At 35.4% G+C, this 26,594-nt stretch overlaps 1 protein-coding gene across 1 annotated transcript in view; it reads left to right on the top strand.

The window, feature by feature from the left end:
• The first annotated feature begins 200 nt into the window (after nt 1-200).
• The window catches only part of LOC149420328 (protein hairy-like), a 32,128-nt gene continuing 5,734 nt past the window's right edge, over nt 201-26,594 (top strand). Inside the window, exons 1-2 of the mRNA XM_089636087.1 lie at nt 201-520; nt 21,669-21,764. Of these exons, the coding sequence (XP_089492213.1) occupies nt 449-520; nt 21,669-21,764 (168 nt within the window). The 5' untranslated portion in view covers nt 201-448. The remainder of the gene's footprint in view (nt 521-21,668; nt 21,765-26,594) is intronic.

Raw genomic sequence — 26,594 nt, forward strand, 5'->3', positions numbered from 1 at the left:
TTTTCAATTTCGCTGACAGTCTATAGAATGAAGGGAGCACGCACGGTGACGTAGATCTACCAACAGGTTGCCGCGAGATAGACTTATGTCCGGAAGCGTGAGAAAGAGCGGGACAGCGATGACGACGTGCCTCCATCCCCTCCACGCGTACGCCACGCGCGCTTTGACGGGGAAACTGAAAATCAGTCGTCTGTCACGCGTCGAAGCGAGTGGATGTGTTATACTACGTTCTCCGTAAATGACTAAATTAGATCGCGAATTCAAATTTAAAACTACGTGAATTGTTTTTATCGCATTATTGATTTTTAAAAGATATTGTCGTTATTATTGTGGACTATAATAATAATTTAAAACTATTGGAAGGATTTAAGTAGTGACATTTTGGATTGATCGTGTGGTTGGATTTTGGTGCTTTTTGTTTTGGATTGAAGTGATTTTGAAAAATAAAATGGTGACAGGAGTGGGAGCTGCAGGTCAGACCATGGATGCACAGAGGTCAGCAGCTAACGATGCTAGAAGAGTAAGTTCAGTTTTAAATAATAAATAAAAAATCACAACGTAGGTAGGTACCTAATTAATTTTATATTAATAATATATATATTAATTTTGTGTCCAATCCACTCGGATGGGTTGTGTTTTTTTAAAACATCGCGTTTAGTCCCTGTTAAGAAAAACAACCACCATAGTATAATAAATCAATACAAAATATATATTTCCTGTTCAATAACAATAATATGATTACCGTTTTAGAGTCATCGAATTTTTTGTGAAGATTCCAATTCTTATATTTTTTATTTACGTATCTACCGGCTTTTAATGTTCGATAAAAAAGCCCTTTTCTAAAAAATTGTACTTTCTGATTTATTCATATATTTATTCAGTTAATTATTCTATTAATTAAACGGTAAACAATTTACAAAAAATGTATAGCTTATTTTTTTTTACCAACGTCTTGTGATTCTTTCTCAAAGACTCAAACAAAAAAATAACAATAATTTTCAGATTTACTGATATTTCATCCCTAGCTTCTCTAGATTTTTTAAAACCTCATTTTACAAAGTGCCTTTCTTATTTTTAAAGCGTGTGCAAAATGCAACAATCAAATTCACATGTCAAATTCAACACATTCATTAAAAACTAGCTAAAATTTCAACATTCGAAGAATAAATTTTTTTGGTGCTATTTGGAATGTTGGAAAACTAAACGAATTATTATTTTCGACTTTGACTTCGATTTTGATAAGGTGAATCAGTTAATTGGCGGAAATTTCCAAAATGCATTTTGTAATCTCTGTCTACTTTCCATTGAAGAATATCGTCAGTAATAACTCTAGAAGGAAAATTTCAGGCACTCCCATCTGATTCTCATTAGAAATCCGTTAACGAATCGCTAATGGACGGCTAGTGGCAGCTACCACAGTAAGAATGGATAATGCTAATTGTTTAACGAATGCCATATCAATAGAAACTGACGAGGTATTTAGTATTGCTTGCGGAGTTTCCAGAAATATGATGTGATTTATTGTAATTGAGCTGTGTGTGAAACGTTCATGTTACACGTTCCATGAAACGCAAACTGAAACGATTTTTCTAAACTTATTATAACTATTTAGACGGTTCTTCTAAGGTTGGCGCACACTAAAGACTCTAAATACGACAGTTGCATCAAAATTCATACCGGTATAATGTAGGTGCGCACACGAGCGACGCGACACTAATGAGATTTTTAAAAAAATTATTTGAATTTTGGAATTTTTCCAACTGTCACCGCAACTAAATGTAGGCTCATTTGTATATCAACTTATAAGTAGGTACTTTGGTAGAACATCAATTTATTTCAAATCATATTTTGAAACTTGTATTTTATTAAGCGTGGCGCCACACTCCAAAATACTACTTTAAGGTTTTGTCAAGTAATAGTTTATTAGTGCGTTGGTACTGTTGGTAGTATATCACCGCACTAACATAAATGAAGTGTACATACTTTTATATTTTCTATGGTATTGTCTCGTTTTACGTATTTGCATGCTGAATCTTATTTTTGGTATTGTGCATTTATGACATAATTTGTTTTTGAATTCCCAAATGTTTGATTTATGGATTTAACTATGTTTTTGCCTTTAGATGTTTAAAAGCTCTATAGGTACCTACTCTAAACGGTAACGGTGTTTTTGCGTTCTAATTAGAAATATAGTAGATTTTCGTAAAAATAAGAACCAACCAATAAGAATACCAACATAATTTTGGAATTTGAATTCGAACCTAAAAAATGATCTCTAAATTATTCAGTACCTACCTAAGTACTAATCAATCTAAGAAAAGCTGCATGTTTTGTTCTGGGTGTCGAACAAGTTCGTAATAATTAGGTACCTATTTGTATAAATAAATAGTGCCGGGTGGCTCTGCAGTTGCGGCATCAGTGCGGTGTGTCGCGTGCCGCCCGCGCGCCGGAAGGGCAGCGCGGCAAAAAACCGCACGCGCCAACTTTCCGCGCGCTGGGCGGCTGCCACGGATAGATTTGCTCCCAACTCTATTCTCTACACTGGCCACACTGGACGGATAATGCCTAGAATATCTCCCTCGGGCGTCCGTCCTAGACTTCTTATATCTTTCAAATTTGCGTACTTTTTTCGTTCATTCGCTTTACATGTCCAAACCATCTGAACGTCCCTTAATTAATCTCACTCTTTTCAATCCCAATTATGCTTATATCAGTCTCACATTCTTTGGATTACCACATCTCCCACGAACATACATGGTTTCATTAATTTCATTAATTTAACATATATATCCAGCTAACAATAAAACCACCCTAATATAATAGAACTTCCTTCTTCTTCTGGCGTTAGTAAGATTAAATTATTAATATTAATTTTAGTTGTAAGCTGCCAAATATTTAAATACTCGTATATATGTCGTTAAGATAGTAGTTATAGGCCTTAGTCGTAAGTCACTAGATATAAGTCTTAGAGATAAGTCAGTAGTTCTAGTATTAACTATTTCAAAAATATACATGGTGTCCGGAAACTCGTAGTACAAGCCGGAAACTGGAGAGTGTATACCACACGGGGAACCCAAATAAACATAAAGTTTTTGATTTAAGCATTTTTATAAAAAAAAAAAAAAACTAAAAAATATATTTTTCGGCTATTTCAGGGTTCAAATTTTTTCGTCACTATTTGTTTTACTTTTAAATTTTTAAATAGTTTTAATTAGTTGGGTACTTTGATCTTCAGTAATAATTTATAAGAATTTGATAAAAAAAAAATCAACTTCTGACTCGATTTACTCGAAAACGAAAGCTCAAATCAAAAAAAATTATTCTACAAAATCGACTCCAAATGTGATGTAGATTCACCAGTTTCCCGCTTGTATTACGAGTTTCCGGACACCATGTATTTGTACAGCGCCCTTGAGGTGATTTCTCACGAAAACGGCGCTATTTAAATTAGCCAAATATTATTATTATACGCCTCAGGTATTACATTTCTTCAGCATTCCTCTGCCTGTTCCATGCGTCACTGCCGCACATCAGGGTAGGTACCAGTACTCCCTTGTGAACTGCTAGCTTCGCTTATTTGTAAAGTTTTTTGTTAGCATCAACCGCATACAATCCTCCATCAATGGAGTTACTTGCATTTATGCCCAAAGCCATACATGAAATTGACTATCTCAAGAATGCTTTTTATATATGAACATTTTTAAACTAAGGGAAAATTGTGCTTACTTCGGACACGCGGACACTCTCACAACTGTTTCTATCGGTTTATCTGTACAGTGTGGCCACTTCACTGGGCGGCAGTCATCGGTAAGTTGGCACGCGCCCGCCCACGCTTTGCGATACAATTTCCAATAATTCACCTTCGCCGTTTACATCTTCATGCTAGGCATTGTGTGGGACGTTCTACTGCAACAAACAACATTGCTGTATATATTGATCCGTTTCAGAGATTTTTTTCTATTATAACATTAATTCCATTATTTTTAGGTTTTTTAAGAATTTTTCCGAATTGTTCTTTCATCACAATAAGTTTTGCGGAATCTTCATTAGAAATATATCGATAGTTTTCTCTTTTAATAGATTATTTTTAATTAATCTCTAAATATTGGGGTTTTCCAATAAGAGGTGTTATTTTGATATTCAATCGTAAAAGATCAATGGTTTCGTTGCTTGTGTGGCACGTAGCGCCGTTTTGTTGAAAGTAAACGTTGTCCATATCAATACCATCCAATTCCGGCCATAAAAAATCATTAATCATCTCTCGATAGCCCAATCCATTCACCGTAACTGTTGCTCCAGCCTCATTTTCGAAAAAGTAAGGTCCAATGCCTCCGCCGGACCATAAACCGCACCTAACAGTCCCATAGAGAGGCTTTCCAACAATAATTTTTGGAAAATATGATTTAAGATTTTCACGGCCAAAAGTATTTTTGTTATTTGTTTTTGGGGTATTATGCCGTGTTGCGCTAACTCCTTCTTTAGCCAACGTTTCGGACAGCATTGCAGTGTCCATCATCAGGGCAGATGTCTTATTTGAGGTTGTGTTAAAATGTGAGCTTAAGTAAGAGGTTGTGATACCGTGTTGCCAGCTCCAACCCTCTGAGCTAACATTAACGTATCATTTTTTTTTTATTTAAAGTGGTTTTCTTCGTTTAGCTCTGGTGTATCCGTCAATTACCGGATACCAAGAACTATTAAGCTTAGCTCCATCGTCTCTATTAATGTTTACGGGATTTTTATGAATTTCAATGGCCTCCGTAATCAGCCGTGCTCTATAAGTTTTCGGTCTCCCCAGGATTTCAGGAACAAATCCAAAGTAATGCCCGGTGTCAATCAAATGCTCGGCAATTGCCGATTTGTCAGGGTGGCCGAGTTTACAAGCTCTGAAGTGTTCCGAAATTCTTTTGGAGATAGTCCGCTCTGTCTGGCCTACATAGACCTTGTCACATCCGGAACAGCTGAGTTTATACACTCCATCTGTTTCCAGAGGAAACTTAGTCTTTGCAGACCTCAGTAAGTCCTGTATCTTTGTTGTTGTTCCGAAGACAGTCTTGATATTTTCCTTTCTCAAAAGCTTGGCAATTTTGTCTGTCACATTGTGCACATAAGGCAGGAAGGCACAGCCTTTCGACTCTTGTTCAACTCTGTCTTCGTTTGGTGCAGATTTGGCTCTTATGATTTGCCTTGTCTGACTTGCTGGGTAGCCGTTACGCTCCAGTGCATCGGTCAGCTTCGTAAGTTCCGCTCCGATTTTATGTTCTTCGCATATTCTGGTCGCTCGGGTCACCAATGTATGGATAAGTCCTCTCTTCTGCGCTGGGTGGTGGTGCGAATCAGCGTGTAAGTACCGATTCGTATGGGTTGGTTTCCTATATACAGTATGCCCTAGGCTACCATCGTGTTTCCGCATCACCTCCACATCTAGAAAGGGCAGGATTTTATCTTCGTTTTCCAGTTCCATTGTGAATTTAATTTTGCTGTGGAGAGAATTAAGATGGTCCAGGAATTCGTTTAGTTTCTCCGTTCCATGAGGCCAAATGGCGAAGACATCGTCGACGTAGCGCCACCATACTTTAGGGACAGCCGAAGCTGTGTCGAGTGCCACTTCTTCAAACTTCTCCATAAAAAAGTTGGCTAGTACTGGCGATAACGGACTGCCCATCGCAACTCCCTCCAATTGCTCAAATAGTTCACCCTGAAATGCAAAGTATCCCGTTTTGAGGCAGTGTTCAAAAAGTTTGCAAATGTCTTCCTCATATATCTCCCTGAGCATTGTCATGGAGTCTTCTAGAGGCACATTTGTGAAAAGTGACACGACGTCAAAGCTGACCAGAATATCTCCTTCCTCAGTCTTAACTTTCTTGAGCTTACTTATCAGATCTGTTGAATCCTTAATCCACGATTCAGTTTTACCAGTTTGCATCTGCAGTAATCTTGAGAGGTATTGGGAAAGTTTGTATGTAGGAGCGCCAATAGCGCTGACAATCAGTCTCATTGGGATTTCCTTTTTATGTATTTTTGGGAGACCATACAGGGCAGGAGTTCTAGAGGCTTTTACAAAAAGCTTAGACCAATCCTCTTTCCTGATGCTAGAAGCTTTCACTAGTTCCCTTGTCTTTATGTCAATCTTGTTGGTGGGGTTGTTTTTAATCTTCTTATAGGTGCCTGAATCGCACAAGAGGTCTTCCATCTTCTTTGTGTAGTCTGCCGTATTAATCACGACAGTGGCATTTCCTTTATCGGCTGGCAGAACCAAGATTTCCTCATTGGCGCGTAATTCTTTTAGGGCCATAAACTCTCCTTTCGTGATATTGGGGCGGGGTATTTCAGCCCTTTTCAAAATATGGCAAGTCTCTTGCCGGATGTCCTCTGCTTGCACCTCTGACATTTTGTGTACTTTCATCATTGTATGTAGTGCAGTCTCTACACCACATACGATAGATTCCACAGGTATCTTTTTGGGGGCCACTGCAAAATTCCGAAAAAAGACCGAAAACTTATAGAGCACGGCTGATTACGGAGGCCATTGAAATTCATAAAAATCCCGTAAACATTAATAGAGACGATGGAGCTAAGCTTAATAGTTCTTGGTATCCGGTAATTGACGGATACACCAGAGCTAAACGAAGAAAACCACTTTAAATAAAAAAAAAATGATACGTTAATGTTAGCTCAGAGGGTTGGAGCTGGCAACACGGTATCACAACCTCTTACTTAAGCTCACATTTTAACACAACCTCAAATAAGACATCTGCCCTGATGATGGACACTGCAATGCTGTCCGAAACGTTGGCTAAAGAAGGAGTTAGCGCAACACGGCATAATACCCCAAAAACAAATAACAAAAATAATTTTTGGATTTTCCGAGCCCCAGATGCGACAATTTTGCTTGTTGACGAAGCCATCGAGGTGGAAATGGGCCTCATCACTCAAGATGATTTGCATTTGATTCACTCAAGTGAATTTTAATAATTTCAATGCGTTGTTGAAGCGTGTATCGTTCCATTTTTATTAATGGCGTAGTTTCTACTTGTCAAATGTCAAAAAATGACAGCTTCAAAAATAACATCTACCGAAATAGCGGGCTATTCAAAATAACACCTCTTATTGGAAAACCCTATAGTATAAAATAAAGCCGCTATTCTGTCTGTTTGTGCGCTTAGTTTTCACTATCATTTAGAGAATTTCTTCCAGAAGGTTTAACCATATAATACATATAAAATTCAAAACCTCAAAACTTTACTTCATCACAACCCCGAGTAACGCCGGGTATGCATTAGCTAGTATAATAAATAATTCTGATAATTTTCAAGCCAATCGCAAATTGTTTAGGTAAATCATTAAATGTAGACCCTACCCTTCTATAATTTTCGAAGCACACTTTGCGATTTTTTAAATCGACGGAATTTCAAATAATTACTCTTTCAACACGGAAAATTACGGAGATGTTAAAAAATAACGTAAATAGCCTAAAAAGTGTACAAGGGAAATATGTTACAAATTGATAGAAATTCGGAATGCGTGGTCTTAAAAACGTGTTTTATGTCTTCCTCTAGTAAATCCAATGCCCTTAGGAACACTGGTTGATGACAACGATAACTAGTTATAACTAATAACAACCATAATATACGTTATTACCTACCGCTTCATTGTAGTGGGAAGTCATGCTCCGAGTTCATTAAATAAAAATACATAAAAACATCATGCTCGTCGACACGAGTTCCTTGGTAATAAATATGTAATAAATCACTCTTGAGATAGTGTTTAATTGCTCGATTATTGATTCGCCTCTGACCGTGCCGTGGTACGTGATACCTTATCTGTTCTGTGTGATCTAATCGGACTAGCCGTGATCAGCCAGTTCTGTTCTGTCGATTATAGATTCAAGGGTCGATAGGGAAATACCAACGAATTATTATGTGTACAAAGTGTTTATAACTTATAAAGTTGCGTAATAATTAGACACAACCGTACACACGTAGTTAACTTTGCAGGCTGAATTTCGAAGGACTATACTATACTATAACCGGCTCATAACCGGGGTTTCAAAATATTCTCACATTTCAGAACACCTTCATAACCTTCACTGGCTCAAGTGCCCTGAAAGAATCCAGTACAAATTGTGCTGGATGGTGTTTAAATCCATCAATGAAATGGCCCCAACCTACATCTCTGACCTATGCGTCCCGGAAAACACTGGTCTGAGGCAGTCAACTCTGAGATCAGCAACATCATCAGCTGTAGGCAGACTGATGAAACCAAAGCGTAAGCCAAATACTAAGTTTGGTGATCGCGCTTTCGGAGTATTTGGGCCGAAGGCTTGGAATAAACTCCCTCCAGAACTAAGATCCATAACAAGTCCAACAGAATTTAGGTCTAAACTAAAAACTTACCTTTTTAAGCTGTCATACCCTTAAAATAAATATACCATTCCTGAGAGAAGTCCAGTTATATCCAATTATGTCATAAATCCTGTATCTAAATTTCGCTAATAAACAATTAGTTAATGTTAATTAAGTGTTAATCTCAAGTGACCTACCAGGTAAGTATTGTACTGTATATTATCTCCATATATAGTTAGTAATAACATAGTAGAAGTGTATAATATACTTGTACAGCGCCCTTGAGGTGATTTTGCACAAAAACGGCGCTTTAAAAATAATCCAAATATTATTATTTTTTATTCTTATTATTATACGCCATTTGACAAGCCCGTCAAAAGTATTATCGTGATTAATTTTTGGGTTATTATGTCACGTTGCGCTTCCTTCTTTAGATAACATTTCGGACAGCGTTGTAGTGTCCATTATCATGATATTAATATTAATTGGGACGACGAGACTAAGCTTAGTAGTTATTGGTATTCTGTACTGGACAGTTACACCAAAACTAAATGGCGAAAACCACATTAATTTAACTCATTAATATACCTTCTGAAATACCGGCCCTTGCACACTTCACCACAATCTACACTCTACACGTCTGCCCTGTTAATTGATACTGCGATGTTTTTAGTAATTTATTATTAGGCTAGGAATCAAAATATTTTAAATTGTTTTTTTTTCTTTTTTTATCATAAAGCGAATGAAATTCCATGAAAATTTTCATTTTCAGAAAGTTTATTATTTTGATTGGTTGCTGTATTTCAATTCAATATTAAGTCCGAATTAATATTAACCAAGCATGCTAACAGTTTTATTGAAATACAAATCAATTACAAAACAAAAATCAATTATATTTCGAGAATATAATGTGTATTTAATTGGCTCATGGATTCATTTTATGCACACCAATATCTACCCCACCGGCCACCATGTTATTATTGTTATCTAATCGATCTGTTATTATTGAAAATCAGTGCTTATAGAAGTTAATTACAGAATCAACAGGTTTGCAGGTACAGAAATAAGGTCTCATTAAAATAACAAGCGTTAAGTCACGCCTAGATAAGTTCGGGATACTGTTAATAATTAGGGATTAGCTCAAAGTTTACCTGATCTAATCGGCATAGTAATTATTTTGACAGCGCTAGAGTTTGGTTGAAATGGGACGATAAAATCAAACGTTCCTTCACACGTTTGTTTTGTATGGGTACGTGTCGCACTAATTCTGCGCAAGTGTTCGATCAGTAGTTTTGATAATGATCTTGTCTGGTTCTGATATTAGGATGAGTAACGAATGTTGATAAAATTTGATGTAATCATAATATTTCTTTAATTAATCATTTGCAGAACACCATTCACGATTCCCGGAAATTTATTTTAGTTTTTAGTGGCTAGATCAGTTTGTGTTTGTGCGCTTTGTTCGCACTTACGCAACGGATTTTTATAGGGTTTTCACTAACATTTAGAGGGTTTTTTCAGAAAGGTTTAATATATGAATAATACACACATATTGTATTTATAGAAATAAGAGAAAAGTCAAGCAACAACGGGTACACGTCAGCCAGTAACGATGAAAGCAAGATAAAATCAAATATTGTCGGGGTTTTGACTGGAAATACCTAGGCATTTTTTTTGGGAACTGTATTGCCAGGTACTCCCGACCTTCGTCCTCCCACTTACCGTCCTTCCTAACTTCCCCCAGCCTCACGAGATTTAAAACGGATATGATAAACTTGGCTAGAAATGGCTTTAGCCATGTTTAATAGGTTCTGTCCAAATTTCATCTTACACATTTTCTTCCATTAGCTTCACAACATTCCCAGCAATGTCGGTGTCCCATGATCTTACTGGTTTCGGGCAATAGAGGCTCTTGCGCTGTACTCATATAAAAAAAAGTTACTATGAACTTCCCTTTGTCAACCACTACTGTTATCCAAGCAATCAATCGATGTTATTTTCAATATTCCGTTCCTAATTGGTGTTCTGACGTGCTTTGCGCAGGTCGCATGTTCGCAAATGTGACCACCATTATTTACAAGCATTGTTTTCCGCCGCGCGGACGTCATGCCATGATGCCTCCGCGCGCATCATCACCCGTGTAATAATGTAATGTAAAAATTATAAAGCCATTCTCAAGGCTCTCCGCGCGCCCGGTGTAAACACTCCGCGCCACGTGCGGGCCACGCATGTGACAGCGCGACAGAAGCCCAAGGTAAGCAATCAGATAAGTGCCTGCCTTGTGCCAGACGTGAGGTAATTCACGTGCATTGTTTTATACCACGACGGGAGAGAGAGCACACCTCTTATTATGGATTCTAAAGATCAATTTTATCTTTAATAATAATAATAATAATTAGATGATTTGTATTGCGCCGTTTTTGTACAAAATCACCTCAAGGGCACTGTACAAATTTAAAACACATTTCTACAATGATCTATTATTACTAACTATATATGGAGATAATATACAGTACAATACTTACCTGGTAGGTCACTTGAGATTAACACTTTATTAACATTAACTAATTGTTTATTAGCGAAATTTAGATACAGGATTTAGGACATAATTGAAAAATTGGATATAACTGGACATTCTCTCAGGAATGGTATATTTAACAAGGGTATGGCAGCTTAAAAAAGTTAGTTTTTAGTTTAGACCTGAATTCTGTTGGACTTGTTATGGATCTTAGTTTCGGAGGGAGTTTATTCCAAGCCTTCGGCCCAGATACTCCAAAACCGCGATCACCAAACTTAGTATTTGGCTTGCGCTTAGGTTCCATCAGTCTGCCTACAGCTGCTTTGTTGTAAATCAACACTCCAAAAATGTACTTGCTGAGAATACTTGTGATTATGATCTGATAAGAAACTAATAAGAGTAAAATATCCTTTTTTTAAATAATATTAACCCTCACCAAATGTCGGATTGTTTTTTTTGTGAAAAAAACCTGATTTGAAACTTCAAGTGAGATTAGAGGCTCAAACAATTTTGAATCAGATGACGTCACAAAAGTTGTTTATTTTTCCAATTGCTTCGCAATAGCACTGCGAACGGGGTAGAATGATGTCAGGGGCGTTTTGAGCTTAACCAGAGCGTTCAGGTGTTGTTTGCTGTTTTCTAATCATTTAAAAAAATTAATTTACTAGTTGGTATAACTTATATTTGTTTGTGTATCTCAGAATGGACGTCTGTCATCTCTATATCTCTATGTCATATTTTTGGCACCAGGAGAGTTGACTGTGACATCAGTCGTCGTACATTAACCACCGAAGAGCGCACGTTGAAATAACCGTTGAACCGTTGAAATGACCATGCGCAGAAAGGTAAAGTTAACTAAATCACGCGACGTTAAAATTGAGTGAGGTGGTAAATGATCGTGAAGTGTCTAAACAGTGTAGTAAAATGTCATATTTTCGAAATAAGCTCGAACTTTTGTTTACCCTATTTTGGATTTTTTTACGCAGCCAGCAATTTGCGAGCCATTGTAAAAAGGACTAGTAGTTCGTGTGTATGGTGATTACAATTCGAGTTACATGTATGGTGTCGAATTCGTTTACTGACAAATCACTGAAAGTGTGACGATCACGCCACGTTCCGCTTTCGCGCATTTGGTTTGTTCCCCTTTGCCTGATTGGCTCGTGTATTGATTTGAATGCATATCAATATACGAGCATATAATAATATACATAATGTATACAAAGGAAGAAGAAGATCATAAATTAACGATACCAGTACTATTATAAAATGCGTGTAGCAAACGCTTATTCTTATGGTAATTAATTAAATGTACAATTTGTTAATTCTGTTTGATTTATCACCTTTTAATTGGAATAGGTTCAATTGTCGCACTCAGTTACACGAGGTGGAACAAAAAGCAATGCTTTTGACACCTGCCTGACATTAATTATCTTTGTTCAACTTTCCTGCGCATATTCAGTGAAGTCATAATTATTTATCGTTATTTGCATTCTCGTAAATAGACCGACACGTTTAAATAGTAATAATTTACTTAGATATTATTATTAACAATTCACGGAGAATGACTTAATAACAGCCTTCTTACGTCAAATTTTTGCCGATTCTTGGCGGCTTTCATACACCCAATGTGTTATTGCTTTACATTAACTCCACACTGGGAGGCCTGAGAAAGGAAGGAGAGAAAGTTATATGAGGGGTGAATAAGAATCAGGGGATCAGTGTTTCCAGGAATGGCGATAGTATGTATCCAGCCTCTCCCCGATCCAGCCTGCCACGCAATTGGTGGGCAGACCTGGATAAACCTCACCACATCCTTGCTAAATCACCAAACCACTGGCGAATCAATTGGGATGACCTATGGATGAGGTGTTGGTTATCCAATTAATGGTTCTCGGAGCGGCGATACCCATACTGACCCCTAAAATTGATCTTTCGATTCTGAGGTCATCTCTTTTCCTTCGTTTTTCCGACCAATGAGTATTAGGTATTCAACATTGGGGTGTTTTAGGGAGTTACACGTTCGTCATTCACCGATGTTTTCAACATAAGTTATGCTTAGTAAAAAGCTCTGTACCTACCACCTATAAAACTGTTACGTTTTAAGTTATTTTGAAGGATTTGAGAGCAATATTATGAAGAATACAAGCAATACAGTAAATACAATTGAAAATATAACCGCATATTTTTGCGTGGCTGTATCGACAAGATAATGATCACATTGTGCATGCCCTTTATAACCTAACCATCATTTCGAGGAAGTGTTAAAGATGTCAAAGTTTGAGGATTCGAAATGAGATGTATCTTCGGATGCTGAGTTTCCCGGGCGTCTCACAGAGCACAGAGCACTGGACCGCCGCCAGGTAGTGGCAGCCAATACGCTTAATCTATCGCAGACTCCGGCCCAACTTTTCAAAATAGTTTCTCCCAGACGGACTGGATTTTGACCGTTTCTAATTCCGTGTGGCTCGGGTTCATTCTGAAGATCAATATTTCATTCGCAGCACCTAGCTAACGCAATAAAACAATTGTCAATATACACAATGCTTGTTATTGCTAATGTCTTTCTCGGGCGTCACCGACTTCTATCATATCGACTACTTATCTCATTCAAGCGTCCCCGACTTATTCTACCATTCAAACCTCTAAACATTTCTGGCACTAATAAGAACAAACTTTGAAATTCGATCATCAATCCTGTAATTATAATATAGGTAGCGAGATTTTTCACGGGTCTGCGCTAGTACAATATTAATATTCAGGAATTTGGAGTGAAAAGTGAAATGACACAAAGCTGCGCTATATAAACGCTATGTTTTTTTTTTTTTTTTTTTTTTTTTTTTAAACTTCCGATTTAGTTGTCCGGGTTAAGTCTTCCCCAAAGGAAAAACTTAACCCTTCCACTCACTTTTCCACAAATGATCAGCTAGTCAATCAACACTATGTAAGTGCATTATATAAGTAAAATAAATACAAAACAATACAAGAACAACAACACGTCAAATCACCAGATATCAAATGGGAAAAAAAAATTCACCGTCTCCAGATATTTTCATATCAGAGGGTTCGGCTCGGTAGAACTTCTAACAGGGCCTATAAATCCTACTGATCCCTCAACATAAATATTTAAAAAATCTTTTGTTATCTTTTTGTTTATTTATTATTATTATTATTATTATTATTATTATTTGTAGTAAGCGTGCGAATGAATAACATGAAAAGGTGCATTTTTGCAGTTTGGCTTTGTGAATACCTCTATGATCTACATCAACATCGGTGATTTGTTTTTTTTTCTAACTCACATTTTTAAACTCACTACAATTATTACAATTGTATCTGTACCATAAATGATGTGCATTGTTGTGGAGTGTGAGTTAAGCTTTATAATAAATTGTTGTGGATTGTGTACACAAGCATTTATGTTGTTATTTTTCGTAAATAACTCACTGAGAGAATCTTGTATCAACCTTTCTGGGTATGACAACCAAATGATAGAATCAACTCGCTATCAGTGTAGTGATTACCTGATTTATAGTTCCGAATGCTTTAAATTTGATTGAGTATAATAATAATGGTTGATTCACATGTTTATAGCATGTTAGTATGTAACAGACACCTGTTTATTTTTATTATCTCGAGTTGTGTAACTGTCGTCAAAAAACTTCCAAGCATTAAGCATGCTGTAAAATAAAACAGGTCTAGTCTATCGCTTATCTGATAACTTTAATCCTAACCTCAGTAGGTTATTAGTAGTAGGTAAGTTAAGGCGAAGCTTAAAATGCCATCACTATTTTGATTAATCTTTATAACGAATTGGTGTACATTATAAAATACAAAAATATGCTTTAGATAAATTGAAGGTTTTCCTATCGCTTCGCTTGAGTAGAATACAAATAAAAAAATAAATTATTCAATAAAAAATATAAATGCAAACTACTAAAAAAATATGTTTTCAATAGAAATGTATACACGCATAAAGGAAACAACTTAAAAAAATACAGTATTATAGCCAAGATTATCTGTGACAGTTTCACTTGATTAACTTTTTTGCTTTCTTATAAAATTATTTACAAACTAAATTAAAAACCAGTTTTTTGCTTGAATTTTAACGTTTCTAGACTCATTTTGTCAAGCGATTTTAATGCCTATTATCTACGATATAAGGTATACCAAGAATATACACATTTTTGGCTTGTAGCTTCCACCTAAGGGAATTTTCTATCAGTATAGATAATCTTCTCTTCCTCTACAACATGAATAAGAAAAAATAGTTGTCCTCATACAAACTAAATTCTTTTAAAAAAGGCATTCAAATAGAATATTGCATCGGTGATTCAATCCAATATTTCATTTGTTTTGGCCTACTGTGTGGAGCTAATGTAAAAAAGTTTTTTATTTGAGACTTGTGTAAAGAATTTATAGGCAAAAAACAACATAACATAGACGTCTGAAGTTTTTACTGCATTTTGAATATAAAAATGATTGTTTTGTATTGGTGTTGAGCGTTGAATGACGCTAGTTTTATATTGGGGTTGAGCGTTGAATGACGCTAGTTTTGTATTGGTGTTGAGCGTTGAATGACGCTATTTTTATGAACTGTGAATAATATGCCAACACAGAGATACTATAGAAACTAATGAAAAGTGAACATTGCGTCCATTACTCCATTGTCTTCTGCTTCTGTGATTAGCTTAGCCGTGAGCCAGGCACGTGTAGGTGCTAATTTACTGAAGAACAAAGACCAGAGCTGAACTGCAAGGATACCTATTTGCAATGCCTTCATATTTCGTGTTGAAACTGCCATACTAATTGGACAATGAAGTGCTAACTTTCGTAAAAAGATGGCCGCCGATATTATCAAAATGTATTTTCTTGTACATATGGTAGATGTTTATTAGTTTTATCTAATTCTTGTCCAACTTACAATCAATGTATGATTTCGAATAAGATACCGATAAATCCTTAGCCTCCTGTCCTAATCCTATATTCCTCTTCCTTTAAGCTTATAATAATAAATATTATTTGGATGTTTTGTATATCGCCGTTTGTGTGCGAAATCACCTCAAAGGCACTTCTTATTAGTTTGGCAATATAAAACCATCATGTCCAACCAAAATTAGTATTATAAACTTATGAATTAATTTTATTTAACCTCCTGTGTATGTATTCATATTTGTATTATAAAAGCTGTTTGTTTTTCCAAATACATAACTTTCTACAGGGTTTTCCAATAAGAGGTGTTATTTTGAATAGCCCGCTATTTCGGTAGATGTTACTTTTGTAGCTGTCATTTTTTGACATTTGACAAGTAGAAACCTCGCCATTGATAAAAATGGAACGATACACGCTTCAAAAACGCATTTAAATTATTAAAATTCAACGTTTACTTTCAACAAGACGGCGCTACGTGCCATACAAGCAACGAAACCATTGATCTTCTACGATTGAATATCAAAATAATACCTACCTCTTATTACCCTGTACTTCTGCCGCTAGAGGCGCTGTCGTATGCTATGCATTATCAAAGTCCAAAGAAGGTTTCGGTGACAGCGACCAAGTAAGATTTGATAAAACAAAAGGGTTTAATTTCAAGCGTTCACGTAAGAAATTACTTGCGTTAGTTATTATAGTCCATCTTTAGAGCGGAATCATTATATTTCCTCACTTCTAACCATAATAACTCACCAGCAACGTTTTGCAATCAAATACCTGTTTCGGCTAGTAATGATAATTATGATTGCCTCGTCCAAACGCGCCAGATATCGGCTCACACGACAGCAGATGGGTACGTTATTTTATTCCTTTCGCTCAACTCTTAACCCCGTAAATTCCTCACTGATTTAGTTAGGTGCCTCAACGGAGATAAATGCAGAAGATACAAGGTACAATATCTCAGCCCGCTGATGGACCGATGCGTAGGTACTGCATAGCATCTTCACGCGTTACAAATTGGCCAAGACGAGGCCGCGGCGAGTTCCCAATTACCTTCGCTCACTTCTGCGATCCGCTCCTGGCCTTTGGCTAACACTAATTGTGGCCGCACGACCGACTGTTCTTAACTCACAACTGCTAGCGTAGTCGTATGAGGATAATCATAGCCAAGTCACGTTGTCTGACACGTGAACTGTGCACAAGTACATGGTGTACGCTTTGAACAGTGTCGGTGTCTGGTATCTGGTGATATGGCCTATTCTTTACCTGTCCGAATAATAACAGTAATCACGTTGTTATTATGTACACGGGGAACCGATTTTACAACAGGAAGTGGCAGATTAATTTTATGCTCGTGCTAAAGATGAGCAGTCCTATTTGTCAGATAAACCTTGTTTGAAGATTTGATCATTGGAGGGGACATACCCTTTCCCAACGGTTGTGTGAGGAAACTGATTGACTGACTGAGATTTGATCAGCAGAACAAATGTTTCAAAGATGGCTTCGAAATCTTATCTTGCACTCGAGCGATGGAGATTTCCAAGCGTTCGATTTTCGATTCAGCCATTCCAAATATTAATAACGAAACGAAACAATTTAACGGTTTATCCCAAATTTTTAGTTTTCTTAAAAAATAATCGTTAAATTTATAATCTATTTTAATTTATAAACAAATCACCTACCTAAATTTGAGTAGCTACCGCTCGAGTGATTAGGAAAATGATACGACGGTGTTAAGCTACTATTTACTGTCATGAAGCTCCTTTCCTTGAAAAGAGCTTCATGACAGTAAAGTATCCCCTTTATTTCCCCATTGAATGAGTTATGCATAGTTTAGTGACCATATTTTAAAAGCCACTTACTGCCCAACCTCCCTTCTTCAGCAACGTTAAGTTCCTATAATATCTGCTATGTTTTAGTTCTAATATCTTTGGACAGTTAAAGATATTGTGCGGTATAACAAAAAAGGTAAAATTGTAAAGTTTAATGATTTGATAGAAAATTTGGAATAACAGAATTGGCCTGACCACCGTTTGATGGTCTGTGACTGCAATCCGCCACAGTTTTGTAAGATGCCTTTAGCCGTGGATGCCTTTTGCTGTGTGCTGTGAGTTGCGCAATGGAGTTCCCACGGCGCGCAGTCAGGCGAGTCCTATGGCAACACCAACACCTTTTACCATCACACCAATACCAACTACGATTATGCCAACTACCAACGCAGTCTGCAATACCCACACGTAGCCTATCTGCTTTCAGCAGTTGAACAATAGTACACCTGAGTTAAATAAATAATTGGTTCTTATTGATGAGGATAATGCGATATAATCACGACTTGCGCCATTCATACAGGGTTAGAAAACAGAATGCCTTTATCTTTATAGGCATACTGCTGAGAGCTCCATTGTAACGTCTCTTTCTGATGCATGCGTCGCGTTGTTTGTGAGAAAGAGGGAGAGATACAACAGAGTTTGAAAGACTAATAATATTTCAAGGTTAAAAAACATTACGCGACCTACCTATCGAATCATAACATTCTATGAAATGTGCGTTGGTACCTCTAATATCTACAAGCTAATATGTTTTGTGGATCGATGTTAATGTTCCTATTGTTCTCCTTCAGATCTGATAATAAATAAAATCTTTGGAATTTTCTCTTCAGATATAATTACTGTTTACTTTAATATCTCTTTTATACTAAAACTAACCGACGCGTACCCGGCTTTGCTTGGGGACTTATGAATGATTTGGAGTATAGTTTTGAGGTTGTGATGATCTCATAAGGTTTAGTCAGCGTTAGGAATATAAGTACCCGAAAATGCTGTTTTTACGTCTTTATTACAAAACATCAGCTTTTCTATACTTTCTATAAAAAAAATATGATTTATTTTTATTTATATAAACCTTCCGAAAGAAATTATATAAATGATACTGAAAACACTATCCGTTGATAGATACCGAGTTTGTTTTATACTATTAGAGATAAAGTCGCTATCCGCGTCTGTCTGTTTATGCGTTTAGTTCTTCTAAACTGCACAACGGATTTTGATAAGGATTATTACTATCATTTAGAGAATTTCTTCCGTAAGGTTTGTATATTTAAAATGTATATTATTTTTATAGATAGTAGAAAAAAGTCGCTGAGTACACGTCAGCTAGTCTTTAAAAAACTGATCTTATTGTCATACTAATAAAATCCAAAGCGCTGTGACTGATTTGAAAACTGATATTATAATATCAAGGCATAAATGGTGTCTGGAATCTTTATTTCCACATTATTGCATACTATCCGCATATTATGGCATAATTTATGAGACGCTAATAAAATTTACAATGACTAGAAGTTAGTGTTCGAGCTGACAATGTATGCTTCTTTATAGTCTTATGAATATGACTACTGCATCCTGTAGAATCAGCGGATTCGGCTTGCATTGTGCGCCGTTTGTCGCACGTCCTCTGCGTCGGTACGATGAAATAACAACATCACGTAATTCACGTAGCAAAAGGACAGAATCCGCATTTGCGATTCACTCCATAGTCCATGACGACTTTGACAAGAACAATGAGCTGATGAGTAATCACCGTGGCCGACATTCGAAGCGATACGCGATGTGATGGCTTCCCACGGCCGAGGCGCGTCCGGTAACTCCCGCCGGCCTCTGTTACCCTGGCTGTGTTCTGCTGGCCTGGTAGATTGTATAACATTGTTTAGTCGAATCGAATTTCTGCGCAGTTCCCAGGAAAAAGGACAACACGGCGGTGATTTTTCGCATTCAAAGCGTACATACCTATTACAGATATCGACTCTTCATTGTAAAAAAAGGTCTAATGACATTTCAACATGACTAAGAGTTCATTTTAAAGTTTTAAAATCTCTGCAAACAGATTTAAAATACTACTCCTGATGATTTTCTGTGTTTTTATTGCAAGGGTTGATTTTTTAAGAGACTTAAAACAACGGTAAACATTTAGCTGGGACTCTGGCATTGAATGTAAACAAATTACAGCTTGTCAATTTTTAATAATAAAAAGCTATACCTACAAACGTGCATTTTTTGGAGGGCATGTCCGTTTTTCAAACGACAAAGCAACTTTGCGCGTGCCGTTGACGTGATACTTCACAAAATCAAAAAATATTTAATCATTAGACAAATATTAGTCTAGTATATTAGAGATAAATAATTTGAGCAATACAACACAAATACAGTATAACATTAGTATTTCTGTTTCAGTTAGTAGTATCCAAAAAAGAACGTTTTAATTTTCGCATTTAATACCAAAATCAAAATTAGGAAATCATTAAATATGGCAGACGTCAGTTTTTTGTTATTATGTGCGTAATACTAACAACAAATTTATGAATGTATTTTTATTTATTTTGAAGATTCGTTCGTAAAGCAGAAGCTCGTTAGTAAGAATCACCATGGCCACAGGCAAGAACCTGAGAGGCAATTAGGCCGATTGGCTACCAACATCGTGACATCACTATACAGTAATTTATTCTCAAACATAATAAACGGTTTAAAATTTTTACGTTTATATTGGTACCTACCAGCCGCTATTTTAACAAGGGACATTTTGACGAATAACACCTCTTATTTTATTACACAAACTTTGCAATCACTATTACTAATTATTGTCAATATTATTGCACATCGCAGAGCCCAAAGTTAAGTTTCAATTAAAACTATTTACTGCCATCTTTTGACATATTTGAAAACTTAAAAAATGGCCGCTCGGAGAGCTTGACTTTTTGTCCTTTGCGGATGTCCTTTCGGTCTCGCATTAATGTCCCATAAATATGTTTTGCAACTGTTTAGGACACACACATTTATTGCCCTTCTATTACACCAAAAAAACAAGAAAATAGCTTTCTATTGTTTCGGTTTAAGTATGAGAATTAGTTTTCGTTTAGTAGATAACTTTATGTTGGCTGTGCGTCATAAATAGTTATCTACGAACGTTTCTACGTGCCCCATAAAAATACTCCTTATGCTATCGTGTATTTTGAATTTGAAAACCAACTTTAATATATTTATTTGTCAGATATTGCGATTTTGAATTATTGCCACTGGAGCATCGGGAAGGATACCAATAGAATATTTTATCTGTAGCGTGTCTCAATGTTTTATTGCGGTCGGGTTTTTGAGTCGTGAAGAACGACTTTATGATAAATGGTTCGTGATCCAATGCCGATTTTGTGTCAATGATTTGTGTCATTGTTGCTGCTTTCCACTGTTTGATGTTTGTCTTCATTAATCACTCATTTGGACAATGTTAAAGATTATCAGAACGAATCCAAACTAAATTGTACTAAGACGATGTAATATACATTTTAAATTCGAAAAGATTTATGGATTCTTGATTGTGGTCCAAAATTCAGCATTGATTCGGAAGTTGAGCCATAAAAAACAAACATTTCATTTCACGTAATACCAGGCAACCAGGAAATCGAAGAGTAACCGTGGTACAATTATTATTAAGTGTGACCGATGCAATCGCTTGATATCACCACAACTACCTTCTCTATCAATTAGTAATTAGGTACCGTTAAATTTCACGGATATCCATCTTCCGCTTGTTCTAAACTATCTGCCAGATTGTTTAGTTCAAATGAAAAAATCATAGAATTTATGTAATATAAAGATGGAAAACAAATTAACCGAGTTCACTGTTGAGTAGATGCAAATTGCGGTGTTTATCGATTCGATAAATGGCAAGAGGCAGCGAAGTAGAAAAAATGTTGTGTAATCAATTGAAAAGATTTTGTTCCCGTAAAAAATATAAGGACCCTCTATTTTTCCTTTTCTTCACAAGCCTCCTGATTATTATGAAATTTTCAAATGTTAATTATTAATTTGAATATTTTCTTTTATTTGCAGAGTAACAAACCAATTATGGAGAAGAGGCGAAGAGCCAGAATTAATAACTGCCTCAACGAATTAAAAACACTGATTCTGGAAGCTATGAAAAAAGACGTAAGTATTTTTATTATTTTTTTTTATTCCTAAAATAATTTTTATAATATCCCTTATTACATTCTTCCTTTATGTGATATTTTTACTGCATTATGAACAAATCAATTAAGGCGATGCCATACGTAGTAATGCAAAATCATGTGTTTTTGGTTTTAAAATTTGGTCGCCTAGAAATGTTTTAGATGCTTTAATTAAATACTGCGAGTAGAATACATCTTCACCTTTGAAATAATCGAGTATTTTTTAGATACGTCTTTTTATAAGCCCAGAAAAAAATAATGTATAGGCCTATGAAAACTGCTTTAATGTTCAAAATCTCCTACTTACGAACCCATTTTCGGTTGCGATTTTATTGTATAATGTGGCAAGTTAAGTTATTTATAAAATGATCGGAAAAAATTTAATATTTATGCCTGAACATCCACAAAATAAAATAAAAGGCACTTTTTGGCCATGTTTTTTTCTTGCATAAATCAAAACAGGCGGATGGTGTTAAGCGGGAATTTAAACCTTATCGCCATCTACGTAAGGGTTGTTATTGATAGCGGCTCAATTTAAAATATTACACGACGTAGTGCATCGCCTTAACGCGAAATATCTAATAGACGATAGTGACAAAATTCATAATTATTCACTTCCCTAAATGTCTAAAAAGGGAGAATTCCCATATTTTGCCGATGAAGCAAAATTTACAAGATAAATGATGCCCCTTGTCTTTAATTTACCTGCCAACCGATTCGGACAAGAATAATTTGGGAAAGACCATAATTCAAATTTAATGTTATTATTTGAAAATTGTTATCGACCATTTGGAAAAAAGAAACAAAGACTTGAAAAATGGACGGTAATACACTTTCGGGTTTAGTGGGCGGTGCACCGGTGCTATAGGGTGACTAGAAAATAAAATTATTTAATTTTATCACAATAGAATGTTTAATTTAAAAAATTGTTTGCTTGTTTTAATTTCTCGAGAAACTAATTGTTTACATCGAATCGGCTTCATCCGGGTTGTATCAATCTTTGTTGAAAAATCGACAAACGTGACACAAACAATATGGCGTCTTGCAAATTTGTTGACGAATTGTTAATGTTCCCAAAGACTTCAGCCCTTATTAGATCCAGGGTGGCAGGAATGAGGGAAAGGATAAGAAGCTCTGGAAATATCCTCACTATGGAAGCCCGCCTCACTCCATCCTCCAGCATTGACGCACACTGGAGAAAAATACTAGCGCTTAATATAGTCACGGCTCCCTAAAGGCTTCAACTTTTTATTATTCTATTTATTTTATCATTTTATTCTATTTTATTTTCAATTTATTCTGTTTTCTTTTCTTTGTTTTTCTGTTCTATCTTTTTGTTTTTGTGTTTATATATTTATTGTATCTATATGGAATGTGTGGGACTGCACTAACCTCCCTACATACCGGAATAAACACTTTTATTATTGTTATTATTACTTCAGCTCAAAATGGAAATAAAATTACAAGGTGGAACAAGGTTTCATTTGAACTGAAAAACTGTACAAGTTTCATGACCCTATATTCTATATTCTATTTTCTATTATACATTCTATAGCAGTATTTTCTCATTTAGACAAGATGATTAACTGTTTTATAGATAAAGTCAGGTACTGTAGAAGTTTATGTAGGGATGGTTAAGTTGTGTAAGCCATGTGAATTTTGAGTTGTGTTGCAGTGTAATAGAATTAACCGTTAGCAATAATAAATATTATATTTATTAAGTCTCTTTCTGAGCAGTCTGTGCGGCGGTAGAGCGTTTTGCCTAACGAGCCGCGCTGTAATTCCATCTCGCGCTGAAATCTGATCAGCCAGTCTCTTTCGGCTTTCGTTTATCTCAAATAAAACACCGTAAAAGGGACCAACTGAGCGAACACTGCAAACATGCAACAACCAGCCAACCAATTCACCCAACCGACAACCTTTTGGCCGCGACCGTTTTTCTATCCCACCGACTCCGAATAGCCTTTTTTTTGTTTGGCAAAAAATGTTGCTTCTACGAATTTTGTATTTGTTTCCGTATTATTTTTCTATATTTCGTTGATACTTCTTGACGCACAACACGCAAGAGTTCTTCAACTATGCACACATGTATGTATATTTAACACATGCATATTATTTATAATTTTAATAGTTCCATAGTAGAAATAACATTTCTATAAATAGCTTTGGAAAATACCAATCAAATATCAATAAAAAATATTATCTTTTTAATGATAAACTATTGTTTATAAGACAAGGTTTCTTATGCATAGCACAAAAGGTAACAAATTATTATAAGAAATAATTAGTCGCCTGAAATATCCATACAAATTGAAAATATTTTGAAAAATAAAGTTGGTTGTTTATAGGTGAAAAAATAAACAATTGATTGAAGTGTTGGAAATCAGCCGACGTAGCTCAGTGGTTCAGAGCACCTGACCGGCCAAGGTGCGGGTTCAATTCCCGTCGGCAGCATTTATGTTTACTCGGTAGATATTTTCAATTTGTATGGATATTTCAGGCGACAAATTATTTCTTATAATAATTTGTTACCTTTTGTGCTATGCATAAGAAACCTTGTCTTATAAACAATAGTTTATCATTAAAATTTTTATTTTTTTTATTGATATTTGATTGGTATTTTCAATAAAAAAATTGCTTCATAATTTATTATTGCAATCAACGTTATTGTATGCGCTAATGGCCTAATATGTTTTTCTTAAAGGTATTTACAATCTGCTCTTTTATAAATGGTGCTAATTTAATTATTTTAGGAAGCAGAACTTTATGCAAATGATTATTTTAATTTTAATAAAAAGACAAATAACTTAGTTTACATCAATTTATTTGTACACGATCAACACGTTTCGTGAACAATGCTCACTTCTTCAGGATCAAACGTATACTAAACTTAAAAATTAAATATTATTAAGATTATTTTAAATATTAAAATGAGTTATTTGTTTGCTCCCGTATATACATACGCAATATGAATATATCGCACCTCCGGTGCTAAACTGTCACTTATGCAAATAATGTAATTTTTCAGGAGAAGCGTTTGAAAATTCGACATCCTATTATGATGTATAGTTCTTCTTGTCTAAAAAATGAACTGGTAATTATTTAAACTACAACTTTAAACTTCATATCAAAGTAAAAGCAAACGTCTCACAACTTTGTAATAAAAAAATATAAACATTTTAAATTTACAACCCTCCCAGAAGTGACGTTATGGCACTAGAAAACAATTTATCAGGCAATTGTGTCATAACAATCAAAACACGATATCATACTTTTATAAAGTTTTATTAATTAAAAAATCAAAGCAGTTTAACAAATTTTCTTAATTCTACATATAGAACTTTACTATTAATCAGACTTTTTAATCTCAGTCTTCTTACCATTTTACGAACGGTTTTCAGCGACGTTTCATATTAAATCAGTCATTGGTCACGTATTGTACCTATTTAAATACTATAATTACGGAATAATTTCTTTTACTTATTATTATTATTTTAATTAGCACTAATTTTGTACTAATTAAGTACTCTTAAAAAATCAAAAACCTTTAATTTATTGTTACATTCCCAAGAAAATCAGGGAGTCTTTAACACTGCGGTTTCAATAAACTTGTTTTCCTTGCAAGTGGAAATGCGACTTTATAGAATGTTAGAAGTACAAAAAATGAAATGAGATCATTGTAGAAACTTTCATAGTATCTTGGTATGATATTTGCCTCCACTAATTACAATAAATCACGCTTTTTGCGTTCTCTAATTGGTATTTTTGAAGTATATGCTTGCTTGAAGGGAATTTCATCTATTCTTTGGGCGTTGCCTCTACTTCCGCGTAAATTTTTTCCTCTTGGTTGAATTGTAGCTTTTGCTTCCTCCCAATTTTCAGTTTTGTAAGTTGTTCGATATTGGTAATTTTCACAATTCTTTGTGAATTTAATGCATTTAATATCACCAGTTTTGATTACATCTCCGTTTAAATTTTTTGCTATATTGAACTTCATGTTTTCCTCAAGTGACTTCAAATCAAAGAAATCATCGTAATTCATTTCTTTTACCACAAATGGTTTACCAGTCTTCTTCGCCCCACGAATCAGTGACATGTATTGGTCGGGTACATTAATAGATCCAGCATTTTTTGCTCCTGTTACAGCTTTTTCAATAACCGAATGCGCTACGTCGCCTTCGTTTTGCGTATGACCTCGAATCAAAAAGTTATGTTGAATGGAATTAATGTCAAACTTACTGACTGCATAATAGTACATCGCAAACACAACCCTGTTCTTTTGTTGGCCACAGCAATTGTCCGAGTAAATAATTATATCGCAGCCATGACTTTCAAGTGCAATCTGCTCCGGGTATACACACACGATCCTATTTTTATGGCTCCTCTATTGCCCAAGCCTTCGTGCCAAAAATAACAGGTTGTTTCTTTCTTTTTTGAATTAGACATTGTTAAATTATAACAATTTAGTCTCGATTTGTAGTAAAAAGAGCTTGATTTGCCAACAGGACAGGGTAACACTGCTTGTAAGTCATAGATGAAAACAATTGTGTTGGTGTCAGGTTCATGACACTTTTTCATATCCCTGTCTTTTTCAAGTCTACTTAAAATTTTTTCTTCCTGATGTAACTTGAACATGTCATGTAACATTGTCACAATTGTTAATCGAACGAAAACTTTATACCATAAAACATAAGGATTGGGGAAACAATGTCACTACGTACACAAGTATCTTTATTATTTCAAGAAAAAAATGTCACAACAAACTTTAGTGTTGTTATTGCTCCAAAATCATAAAAATGAATTGTCACAA

Source organism: Hesperophylax consimilis, chromosome 10 (genome assembly GCF_061612785.1).
Source record: "Hesperophylax consimilis isolate HC1 chromosome 10, BYU_Hcon_1.0, whole genome shotgun sequence".
NCBI classification, from domain to species: domain Eukaryota; kingdom Metazoa; phylum Arthropoda; class Insecta; order Trichoptera; family Limnephilidae; genus Hesperophylax; species Hesperophylax consimilis.